The following is a 13,351-nucleotide window of genomic DNA, read 5'->3' on the forward strand; positions in this document are numbered from 1 at the left end:
GGATTTGCATCCGGAACTCAACATTGGACCACATAATCCAATGGCTTCCAGCATATCTTTTGACCTACAAAATGGGTAAAGCCCAAAGTCTAAAAATCATAATAATGGTTGAATAAATAAATAATATGTGTTTGATATAATAGCTTTGATTAATAGTTGTAATAGTAGTTGAAATAAAGTAATATGTATTTAAAAGTGAAGTAAACATGTACTCAATGATGTAAATTTAGAGATACAGAAGCAAAGTCACTTATCTTTGTATGGTTTGTAGCTCCAGTTGTATAGCGTCAATCAATTGATAGCATTCCAGCAAGATGACTAGCGGTAGAAAGATAGTTTGCCATGATAATTCAAGATTAAAGGGGAAAAAACGGATACAACTGGAGGAAGAGAGAATATGCCCAGTTGTATGTAGAGGTTGGTTAAGTTTGTCCCATTTATCATGCACTTAAATGAATTTCTCCTTTGATTATGATCTTTTGGTTAGTATGAAGTTATGAATGATATTGTCTTCCATGAGATGGGTTTTTGTAAGATAGGTTTGTGCCTTTCATGAGAAGGGCTTTTGTAAAACTATTTGTGCCTTCTAGAAGAAGGGTTTTAGTATGAGATCTTGGTGCCTTCTAGGAGAAAGGCTTTAGTATTAGAAGTTTATGCCTTCCATGAGAAGGGCTTTTATAAGAAAGGTGGAGAAGAGTATTGAGATGTGTTTATGGGTAGAAAAACAGTAGAATTTCAAAGTGAGAGAGTATGAGAGTTGAGTTTAGAAGAGTTGTGGTGTGTTATATGTAATGGTGTAGTAAGTGTGTATGAAATTGTGTAAGAGAAATGGAAAAAGAGATGTTTAGAGACATGGGCAGCAACATAGATGTATTTTTAGAATATGGAGAGTGAGAGAATGAGTATAAGAGGAGTAATAGTGTTGTAGTGTGTTTAGCAATGTTGATAGGATTTTCTGTTGGAGGATGGATAAGGGCTTATGAAAGGCAGTTATGAGCTAAGGCGGAAGAGTTTAGTTCCTAATTTGGGAACTAAAACTCAGAAGCTCAGAATTTCATTAAAAGCTTAAGAAGATAATTGGAGGGAGAGAGAATAGAGAAGTTTATGAGAGAGTTGTTCTTCTCTATTGGTGTGCTTTGGTGTGTTGATGAGAGGTTCTATTTATAGCTGAGTTTAAGGGGGTATTAGCAAAGAATCTCAGCCAAAATCTATCCCAATCAGCAATATATCTTCAGAAAATCCATCATAGGATTTGACCTAAAATGGTATGTTTAACTTTAAGGTGTTCTTGATATTTTGGGTAATAGCAGCTAGAGGAAAGACCAACAAAAAATGAAAGGATTTTAGCAAAAAAAAGATAGTTTCTTTGGTTGGTTTTGGTTTTATTTTTAGCCAAAAAAGGAAAATCTGTAATTTCAAAGTTGCTGGATTAGCTGTCATAGCTATTCTAAAAAAGTTGTCCCAACTATTAGAAAAAGCTTTCACAGCTATCATAAATAGTAAGATCTCTTTTAAGGGTATCTTACTATTTTCGGTATAGTAGCTGGCTGTTGAGATTTGAGCATTAAATGACTGGTGATGTCACTTTCAACCAGGTGTCAAGTGCAGAACACACTACTGGTGTTCGGCTGGAAAGGTTTCCTCTTTTGGGTATTTATATTTTTGGTCCAAGATTCTATTACAATATATTTTTAGAAGTAATAGAATGATTGATTGATAGTTAATGAAACTTTAGAGATCTAGTCAATGTCTCATTATGTTGTGACTTAATCTTGGTGAGCAAGAAGAGCATTTAATGCTCTGCTCTTGCAACTGGCAAGGGAATATTTTGTCTGATTATGGCAAATGGCAACTGGGTATTAAAGATATTATGAACATTTTATTTTTGAAGATTGAAGATAGCCAATCAGATTTAGCCATGTGTTTGAGTTGGATTTTAGATGAAAATAGTAATATAGTTTATGTAGAATAATATAATTAGGTTTCCAAATTCGTATAGGAATAGCAGGAGGTTGAATGAATAGTTATTTTCTCAATATTTAGATGGTTGGAGGTATTGAATATTTGTAATATGATGAATAATATAATTGATGAAAAGGAAATGTAGACCATGAATCTGCCTCTTGAAGTAAGGATCTCATGGGCCATGTCAGCCCAATCCATGTAGTTGGATAAGATATAAGCTTATTTTGAGCTCTAAAGAAGATTTACCCAAAATTCAATAATATGTTGATGTAGTGTGGGTTACCAATGAAGTAATGTCATGTGGGGCAAAAAAAAAAGTCCTCTACAAAAAGTCAATAAAGTGGACCTATAGATATAATTTCACAAATTTCAAGTGATAAAAATCCATTCGGGTTAGACGGGTCCCCACAAAACCATTGGGTTTGACCTAATCTTGTATAGAAATGATCCATTTAAACACTCAAACCAATCTAAGTGTTAGGTCACCGAGTTTTCGATTCAACTACCAGAGCCAGTTTGGGTTTAATAACTATGATTCAAACATATGACATATCACACAATTGGTAAAGTGTAAAATGAAACACACACAAAATGTTGGGAAGATTGGTGAAAAATAAATAATAATAACAATGTTGTTTATTTATTTATTTTATTAAAGTTATTTTAGATGAATCTTTTTAACTTCGTTCAGTAATAATGACAGTAATTTCAGCCAGTGCTTTTGGTAAAGGATATGTGGCTTTCACCAATCACTACAGGGAATGAAAGAACAAAAGAATGGAAGGACAATAAAAGAAATAAAAGAAAACGGGTTTTATTCAGTTCACACTGAAGAAGTTGAAAGTTTAATAAGAGAATTGTACACATGCTCCCTCATGAAAGACCCATGTGGATGTGGGAATTCCGCCTTTCCAACCCAAAACGCGATCCCACCACCAATCCTACACTCCTTGTATCGCAATGAACACGAAGACCCTGATCAGATCATGGTAGCCTCACCCACTTCCTGGCTCCGTTCGCGTCGGATCCGCTACTGCTTCTTGTTACTGTGCTCGCCTCTCCTCGTGCCTTTCCTTTGCGCCACCTTCCCTCTTCTCTGCGCTGCCAATCTCTGCCTCCGAGTTTACCGCCGCCGCCGTCGCCGCAGAGAGGACGCTCGGCTTTTGCGCTGTGAGGAGGGTTGTGGTGGTGTAGAAGAGGAAGAAGAGAAAGAAGGAGGAATGGGTTTGTTGCTGCAGCGGTACTTGGAGGATCAGATGCTTCTCGTTGGATCTGTGTATGAATGCGGTGACGCTGATGATGATGATGATCCAACAACTCCTCTATTGGGCTAAGTTGACTTTTTTTTTTTTTTTTTTTTTTTTTTTTTTGGGTTTGATATTTTTGTTTTCTTTTTTCTGATTTTGATCTAATTTATTTAATTAGTATTAGTTTTGAATATGATGTTGTTGAATTTTTGTATTTTATCAAAATTTATGAATGAAGTTTTACAACGAAGGAATAGGATACAAATGGAAAGCTGGATTAAATTGTGGAGTTTGAATAAATTAATAAAATGGATCTATTTCTAATAAATTATATTATCACTGTTCTGTTCAGTGTATATTCTCTATTCCATTTGTTTTTATTTTATCTACAAACTACTTTATTTATTCTCACTACTCTTAATCCGATATTTTGGTCCTTTTTATAAAGAAAAATATTATGTCTATAACATTTTTACATTTTATTTTTGCAGTCATAAAAGTTTCACAAAATTAAGTAGCTAATCTTTTTTATTTGAGAAATAATAAAGTAGCTAATCAATAGCATCAAAATGGAAAATAAAAAATAAGAAATTTGGCATACATTTTCAAGGGGACGTTGCTTCTTCAATGCACTTTAACGATGTGAACTATATCTACCTAATAATGTGTTTGGTAGAATGGTTTTTTTAAAAGTGTTTGAATTACATTATTCATTTTAAAGTGTTCAAACACTGATTTTAAAAAGCTCCTCATACCAATTTTTAGGTTTTAAACAGTGTATTCCAATGGCACCATGTAAATATTTGCAACTACATGGGGCCCATATGGATTAGACAACCCACTTGCTATTGATCCCTCTCTCCCACGCATTTTATCCTCTTTTTTTCTCTCTCTACTCTCTGCAACGCCTTCACGCTGAAGCTTTCTACAAAACCCTAGCACCACTGAGCTCGATTAAAAGCATCTAAGAGCAATTACTCCTTCTCAGCGGCATTACCCAACGCCCACCTTCCCCTTTTACCTCACCATAACTGATATTTTCCAAAGGTACTAATTAACCGGCGTGGGTCTTAGACTGCTTCAATGGAGATGCCGGAGAGCTAAGGCATGGGTTTAGGGTTAGACGAAGACAAAAGTAAAGAAGAGCTTCAGGGGAGACAAAAGGGAGAAGATAAGGGCAACGTCAAACACAACCCTTGGTTCAAATTTCCTTACTTTCCTCTTTCCTCAAATAAAAAATTATAAAGTGGTACAACTTTGTCAGCTTTTTTTATTATAAAAAACACACATACCAAACACATAGCTATAGTTTCTCTCACAATGAAACCTATTGTTTGAAATATGGTAAGAAACAAAATATTTTTATTATAGGTATTATAAACATGTGTTTTTGCAATACTTTTTAAACCACAGTTTTCACATCATTTTGGAACAACAATGCTTGAAAACCACTACCAAATAGACCCTAAATTTCTATAAAAAAAAAATTTAAAAACCTTTCTTGGCCTTTTAGTTAAGATCAGGTGTTGTAGGCACCGCAAAAGTAGCATTTTATTTTTTGGTTATATATTATTCACAAAAAGTTGTCGTGGATTTTAATTAGACCAATTGATAAATTCTTAAATAAGAGATTTAGGGATTTGAATCCCACCTATACAATAAATCAATGGATATTTTACTCTGATGATAAAATAACAATTACTATGGAGTGAGCACTATAAATTTGAAATTATTTTCTATTTATAAAAAAGAAAACAAAGAGTTATCCCTCATTTCTTTAAACCCACCACAAACACAAGAAAAGACGGGGTGTGAAAATTTGGTGCTTGTACACTTTTTATAACATTGAAGAGATGTTATGTTTGTGTATTTACTCAATAAAACAAAATAATGAACAAAATTCAAACAAATTAAAACTGAGATATAATAATTTTTTTTAGTGAAAGAAAAAATTCATATGTGATTGATCTTCTTCTTCTTCTTTTTTTTTTCTTTTTTTTTTCCTTCGCACCTAAACATGTTTTTGATTTTCTTAATTGAAATTCTACTCATTAGAAATTGGGCTAGGCCTTGCCCAATCCAAGATCCATGAAGCATTCACATATATATTATGTAATTAAATTTATATCTAATGTAACTTTAAGTAATGTTAAACCACCCAATAACTTCTTATAAAATTCATATTTTGAAAATTTCACCTTTAAATTATATGTTCTATATGTTCTTAACATCCATGTCAATTTTTATGTCAATTGGATGTTATTTACATTCGATCCATAAACTCATCTTTTATACATTATTTTAAATTATAAAAACTTAAATTTAAACAATTGATTGATGACATGGCTATTAATCTTTAACCATCTTGAAATTTTGCAAGAAATGAGAATATAAAAAGATAATGTAATCTAACAGTGGATTTGTCAAAATTTGCATTCAATTAAAAAAATATTGAGTCGTGTAACATTGCTTAAAGTTACACCAGATGTAACTTGAACCCAACCATAAAGAGAGAGAGAGAGAGAGAGAGAGAGAGATTAGGCCTCTTTGTTTGTGATATAATAAAACTCAAAGAGAGAGCTTGGTTGAGGAGAATAATTCTTAGGTACTTCTGGAGTACAGAGATTGAACCCTTCTCTCACATTCATGGTAGGTCCACTCATTAAATTCATAGTGGGCTCCACCATGAATGTGAGAGGAGAGGGCATCATTTTTCCGTGATGACAGAAATGGAGAATTGGGATGATGAAATGTCAGTTACTTCGAGGGTAACCACCTCCAAAACAAAGCAGGGATTAGGGAAGAATAGAGAAGAGAAACTTCGTTGATTCTATGCTTGTCCATTCTCATTCAACAATTCTATTTATATACAATTACAATCAATCATGATCCTACCAAGCACACACTGTCAAACCAATAACTACTAATTGACTAAGAACCTTCTAACTCACTCCCTTAATTGCCTCCACTTCTTTAGCACTAATTAACTACTTAACTGCTACAATGAAATACAACACCAAGCATTACACCTTGCACATGCATTGCATATGGCTAAGTACATTACAACTATAAGCACAGTTAAGCACAACATAGTTAGTATCCTAACAACACCACCCCCCTTTAGAACATCTTGCCCACAAGATGAGGGAATTGCTATTAAAGAAGAAACAAATCCTCCTAGGTAGCATCATCTGCAGTCCCTCCTTGCCATCGGATGAGATGTTGGGTGATAGTCCTATTTCGAAACTTGTGAGACATGGTTTGAAGAATAGCTACTGGCTTAGGTGTAAGGATGACTTGAGAATTCACTGATGGCAACAAAAGCATAGACACATTGTGCTGTCCCAACTTAGCCTTTAAATAGGAGACATGAAACATGGGGTGGATTGCAGAACCAGCAAGTAGATCCAACATATAGGCAATTCTCCAATTCTCTCAAGGACCTGGAAAGGGCCAAAAAACCTGAGAGAGAGCTTATGAGATGCCCTATATGCCACTGATTGCTACTTGTATGGTTGTAGTCTAAGCTTCATTTGAGCTTGTGCATTCACCAAATTCTATCTAAGCAAAGCAAGGATAAGCTGTCTTGACTATAAAAGAGAATCCACAATTGCCACTTGGGTTGTACCAGGTATGAGGGAAACCACACACAACCTCATATGGAGTTAACTTGGCAGCTGAATGGTAATTGGTGTTAAACTAGAATTCAACTAAATACAACCAGTCTGACCACTCAGTAGGCCTATCTGCAGAAAAAGATCTCAAATACTGCTCCAAACACTGATTCATTCCCTCAATCTTCCCATCAGTTTGGGGATGATATGCTAAAGACATAGCTAGTTGAACCCCTTGTAGTTTGAATAGCTCTACCCAGAACTTGGTAGTGAACACTGGATCTCTGTAAGAAACAATGGAAGCAGGCATGCCATGCAATTTCAAGACATTCTAAGCAAACAAAGCAGCCACCTTAGCAACAGAATAGGGATGGGACAATCTAGTGAAATGAACATACTTAGTGAGCCTATCCACAACTACCATAACTATATCCAACCTCTGTGAAGTAGGCAATCCATTAACAAAGTCCATACTAATAGCAAACAAAGGCCTATTAGGAATTGGTAGGGGTTGTAATAGCCCAGCCGGTTTGCAAGTCTCATGCTTCATTTGTTGGCAAACTTCACATTCCCTAATATGCTGTTTCAAGTCTGATTTCATTCCCACCCAAAAGAAGTCTTGTTTTAATCTATGGAAAGACTTGAGGAAGCCAAAGTGTCCTCTTAGGGGGATGTCATGGACTAGGTGAAGAACCTTAGGCTTTAGACTGCATTGTGGACCTAAATAGACCCTACCTTTATACAAAATCAACCCATTATGCAAAGAAAAGAACCGGGGACATGTTGAACCAGATTGTAGCTGCTGTAATAATTGCTGCATCTCAGTGGAGAGTTGATAGCTAGCCTTCAATTCCTTAATCCAAGAAGGACATGGAAAGGAAATCAAAAACAAGGATGGAGAGTTAACATAAGGATTTAAAGCAACTAGATCCTTAAAAACAGAATCCAACCTCCGAGACAAGGTGTAACACCCTGACCCAATTTAATAATTAAACTATGTGTTTGAACGGTTAATTATTATTTTAAGTCATTTTCCTTTTTATAATTAATAGAAGAGTATTTAATAAACACATTATTTTATAATGCCTTTGAATAAGAATTGTAAAGATTATAAATACTTGAAGGGCTAACTGTATTATGTATATATATTAAGTATGTGCAAAATTATATTAAGTGGTTTAGGTTATTAGATATATAGTTTTTGGTGTTTAATTAAGTGTATAAAGGTAAGGGTTTATATGCAAAGTTATTTTATTATCTGGGCCTTTCTAGAATATAGAATTATGGGAGGGTGAAAAGTATAAATATTAAAAGTTGAAAAGGTGAGTTATCTTTTCTTTCCTTAGTAATACACATGAATCACCCAAGATATTTTTGCTTGACTTCTTGGCTGCACCAGAAACTTCTTTGGTCCTTCTTGCTTTGCTTCTTTGTTTTCTTCCTTCTTTGTTCTTATTGGTTGCACCTTTATCTTTTCTTTGACTCTCTCAAAGAAAGAAGACTTAAGAAGCTCTCCTTCTCTATTCCCATGGGTCCAATTAAATCAGAAAATTCTCACCTCACTTTTCTCTTAAGGAAAGAGTTAGAAGCTATCTTGAGTCCACGGGTTCACACACCAAAAAGAAAGATAAAGGTCCAAATCATTTCTTCTTCATATTCTCTCAAAGAAAACTCTCTCAAACTCTCTACCTCTCATACTTTCAGGTCCAACCACTAGGAAAGGGAAATCCTTTCATGCAAGAGTGATTTTATTTCTATTTCCCCTTAAGAACCAGAAACTTGGTAAGGTTTTAGCTACTCTCATCTTAGAATCCATGATTTCTTCAAGGAATTTTAGTAATGGTATTTGTGGTTTGTAAAATTAGGAAATCATGAACTTGTAAGTCTATATTTATATGTTGTTTTAAAAAGCTTTGAAATTGTGTTAGTGTTTTGTTGAAGGTAGATTATGGTTTTTACTAGTTAATGATTTTATATGATTAAGGAAGTAAGAAAAAGTTAGGATGAGTACTTTTGATGTTACTGCTGGGATTTTTGTTGTATGTAATTTTGCTATGAATGGTTAAATGACTATATGTAAGTGTTTTCTAACATGTCTAATGAGTGTATAAAAATCCCCATATAATAATAAGACTATTTGCAATCATTTTATGTTTTTACAAGAAAATGTTTCAAAACTACCTCTGTAACAGATTTTGTGTTTACACATGGTAAATTATGTATTAAGTTGTATACAGTGAATTAGGATGCTAGGAGTAATTTCTATGAAAGCTAAGACACATGTGGTTGTTATGGAAGTGGTCTCACAACATTTGGATCAATATAAAAATAATGGGTTAATTTCTAAGTTGCATGAAATTCTGTCAGGACAGATTTGAGCACATTGTCTTGTATGATTTTTAGTAAATTATAGTTTTATGCTTTAACTCCAAAATTGATATGTTATTTACTAGACATCTATAGGAGTTGCTCTGTAAAATTGCATGAAGTTTGGATGTGGATTGATAGCTCATTTGTATTTTATAAGTGAAGTATATGCTGCTGGAATAAAACAGTAAACAATAAGGGACATGCCTAACTTTGAGGATTTAATTCTAAAGTTAGGGTGAATGTTTTTAGTTATAATTTAATATGCTTATCTTTTGGTATGTCTAGATCATATATTAATTTTGTATAACTTGGTTTGAGGTTTAGTACTTAAAGGAGGGGTTCTAAACCATATGACGGTTGTATTTATGAACCTGTTTTGTTCAACATGTTGTATGCTACCTTAAGAGCGTATATGGTTGCATGACCATGCTTAAAAGAGTTTATGTTTATGCATGCATTATTGCCTTAATCTCAAGCACCTTTTGAAATGAAATTGACTCTTCTAGAGATATGATATTAATGTGAGAATATTAGTTTCTCTATGATATAGTATATCATGGTGTTTAATGAATGTATTTTGTGTTTGGGGAACCTCGTTGAGGTGGGATTAGGATTTCCTTGAATCTAAGAAATAGAATTTGAGATAAATGTGTAAGTTTATGGCAAGGAAATTATGGATAGTAATAAGCTTTGATTTTTGGTTTAGGTGTTACCAGTATCCAAGTTTAAGCTCCTTCGATTTTAGGCTCTCGATTCCTCTACTTTCAAGTAAGGGATAAGTTATATGAGCATTTGGTAAGTCATGAGGTTATTTTAAAATATATGATGCATTAAAAGGGTTTTTGATTAGAGGTATGGCATATAAGCATGTTTCAGACAAAGATAAGTTCGTGAGTTCTCGAAATCTTATGTATATGATTTAAGCATATTGATGCTATTACTAATTCCACGAACATGATGTTTAAAGAAAACAATGGAGAAGCTTTTATTATGAAATGTTATGTAAACAATGAATATCAGTATGATGTATAAATATGAAATGTTTTCGGGTTATATTTTCTGGTGATCTGAACTCTACCAGTAGGGGTTAATTACTGGCTTTCCATGGAAAATGTTATCTGTTTGGCCATTATAAGTGGGACTGGCTCTGTTGTACCCGCCCTTGTTGGTTACGGCCAACTTGTGGAGGAAGTCAACTGACCCCCATGGTTAAATATATGTATTATGATGTGATCCCAAGAATACCCGGTATTGTGGGGAATGTTGGATGCCTAGCACCATGGTGTTAGAAGCCTCCCAAATAATTATAGACTTATTAGATATGGACTAACCAATAAGTTATTTATGAACAACTATATTATGTTATTAATCATGAGAGAAAGATTTTGTTTAAATGCATTGTGAAAAGTTAAAAGCTCTCATGAAAAGAAGTTTATGATGAAAAGAAAAGTTGTTCTTTAAAGATAAGAGTTTCTGAAGTTTTGTTACGCTTTAAAGATAAAGCTTCTGATGAAAGTACAAGTTTATGCTAAAAAGTTATAAGATATATGTTCTTTATGAAATGTTAAGTTTTATGACTATGAAAGTTATAATATTTTACGAGAAGAAGTTTATGAAGAAAGGTTTTGTTATTCTTTAAGATGTTTCTAGTTTAAGACAAGGTTACCAATTATCTGATTTAAGTTAAAATAATTATTTTGTAATGAGAATGCATATATATTGATTTTAAACAATCAATATTATATTTGGTGATTTTGTAAGAAATGAAAGAAAGTAAATCCGAAAGGTTTTGGTAATTTTATTCGGATAAGAAAAAGGAGAACAATTATTTACCTATGAAAAGCATATAAGTTATTATTATGAATAGTATAAAATATTATGCATGAAAAGATGTTCTCCTATCTGAATATTCATAGAATGAAATGATTTGATTTACATGCATCCTTATTAAATTCTCATGTATCTTACCTTTACTGAGCTGTGTAGCTCACCCCTTCTACTCTTTCAGTCAACAGATTTTATTTTGGAGCAGAGCAAGCCTTAGTCGAGTTTTGGAAGAAGCTGGTTTTAGTTTTATGTATATAGATCCTAAATTAGCAATTTGATATTTAGATTTGTAGTATGGTGTATTTTAGGATCTAATGAAAGTGGTGTACCTTAAAGTATTAAGAGATGTATTATGTGAAAGTGTGGATATTGAATAATTGGTAGATTATGTTATTCTTGAGTACAGTGTAGATGCTCTGAATATCAAGTAAAAAAAAAAGTTATATCAAAAAGTAAAGAAATAAGAATGAATAGAAAGAGGGAAGCTTTTGTAAAAATTAAGTTAGTTCTTGTTAATATCAGGTTTAAGCTTGACATTAACATGTCGGTCATGGTCACAAATCCGGGTATCGGATTTGGGGTGTGACACAAGGCATCAACTACCTTGTTCTCACAACCTTGTTTAAACTCCACCACAAACAAATAACTCAACAATTTAGTCAATTATTTCTACTGAGCAGGAGTAGCAATCCTTTGCTCCAAAATATATTTCAAGCTTTGTTGGTCAGTTTTTATAATGAATGGCCTGCCTAAGAGGTAGGGTCTCTACTTATGCACTGCAGTGACCAATGCTAACAGTTCTTTTTCATAAGTGAACAGTTACAAGTCCTTGCCCTTAAGAATTTGACTATGGAAGGCAATTGGTCTATGATTTGCATCAAAACAACCCCTAGGCCACTCCCTGATGCATCACACTCACTAGTGAATGAGTGATTAAAGTTAGGCAGGGCTAGGACAAGAGGTTGACTAATAGCATCCTTGAGTTGTTGAAAAGCTTTTTCAGCTTCAGCAGACCAGACAAAGGCATTCTTTTTTAGCAATGCAGTAAGTGGAGCAGCTATCTGACCATAATTCTGGATGAACTTCCTGTAATAGCTAGTCAAGCCCAAAAAACCCTTCAAGGCCTTGATAGAAGTAGGGGATGGCGAAGCTACCATTGCTGCAATCTTCCTTAGATCAATACTAACACCTTGGCTAAAGATGATGTGGCCAAGATATTCTACTTTTGGACAGCCAAAGACACATTTGCTTCTCTTAGTATATAACTGATGTTGCAGCAGCAACTCCAATACTGTTCTGAGATGCTAAAGATGAAGCTCCAAGGTAGGACTAAAAACCAGGATGTCATCGAAGAAAACCAACACAAATCTTCTCAAATAAGGCCTAAAAACATCATTCATTAAGGACTGAAAGGTAGATGGAGCATTAGTCAGATCAAATGGCATAACTAAGAACTCATAGTGTCCATCATGTGTCCTAAAGGCAGTTTTAGGGATATCCTCCTCCTTCATACAAATCTGGTGGTAACCAGATCTTAAATCCAACTTAGAGAAGATGGTGGAACTAGCAAGATCATCCAGTAACTTATCCACTACTAGTATGGGAAACTTGACCTTGATTGTAGCCTGATTCAAAGCCCTATAGCCAATGCACATCCTTCAAGAGCCATCTGCCTTCCTCACCAACAATATTGGAGAAGAGAATGGGCTTTGATTAGGCCTAATGGAACCAACTTCCAACAAATTAGTGACGATCTTCTCAATTTCAGTTTTTTGGAAATTAGGATACCTATAAGGCCTTTGACAAATTGGGCCAGTCCCCTCCTTCAAAAGAATTTGATGTTCATGACCTCTACAAGGAGGCAAACCAGAGGGTGTACAAATATTGAGGTAAACTCAATTAGTGTTAAGGACATATTTTGTGTAATTGGCTAATCTTTTAACAAAACGCACTTTACTTTAATTGGGTAGATCTAGGATGTATTTAATACTTCAAGGAACAAGAGTTCAAGTCTAGTATTGAAGCCATGCAAATCTGTCCAAGAAACAAGTGAAGAAGTGCTAATTTTTTAAAACTCGATAGCTGCTCGACACCTTTCGACAGCTAGGTTATCTGTCAAGCTCTTCAGTTGATTGTTATCGCAATCTCGACACCTTTCAATAGCTGGTGGATCGATCGAGAAAGCTCCTATCTCCTCGACAGCTCCTCGATAGCTGTATCTGTCGAAGTTTAAAGCTCGACACCTCCCGATCGATCAAGGTTACGGGAATTCAGATTTTCAGATCTGATTTTCGGGCCATGCTGACATGTATGTGTAGGGTTTCTTTT

The 13,351-nt window shown here is 34.3% G+C and overlaps 1 protein-coding gene and 1 long non-coding RNA gene across 2 annotated transcripts; both read left to right on the forward strand.

Annotated features, from left to right (window-relative positions):
• The first annotated feature begins 2,725 nt into the window (after positions 1–2,725).
• On the forward strand, positions 2,726–3,540 carry LOC126713122 (uncharacterized). The gene has a single exon (XM_050412774.1). The coding sequence runs from the start codon at positions 2,727–2,729 to the stop codon at positions 3,297–3,299; it is 573 nt and encodes a 190-aa protein (XP_050268731.1). The 5' UTR covers position 2,726; the 3' UTR covers positions 3,300–3,540.
• A 4,751-nt stretch (positions 3,541–8,291) lies between these two features.
• Positions 8,292–11,428, forward strand: LOC126713123 (uncharacterized). Its single transcript, XR_007651277.1, has 3 exons — positions 8,292–8,608; positions 9,903–9,991; positions 11,205–11,428. It is a non-coding gene; the product is annotated as an uncharacterized LOC126713123 (long non-coding RNA).
• Positions 11,429–13,351: the final 1,923 nt, after the last annotated feature.

The sequence above is a fragment of the Quercus robur genome, chromosome 2 (genome assembly GCF_932294415.1).
Source record: "Quercus robur chromosome 2, dhQueRobu3.1, whole genome shotgun sequence".
Taxonomy (NCBI): domain Eukaryota; kingdom Viridiplantae; phylum Streptophyta; class Magnoliopsida; order Fagales; family Fagaceae; genus Quercus; species Quercus robur.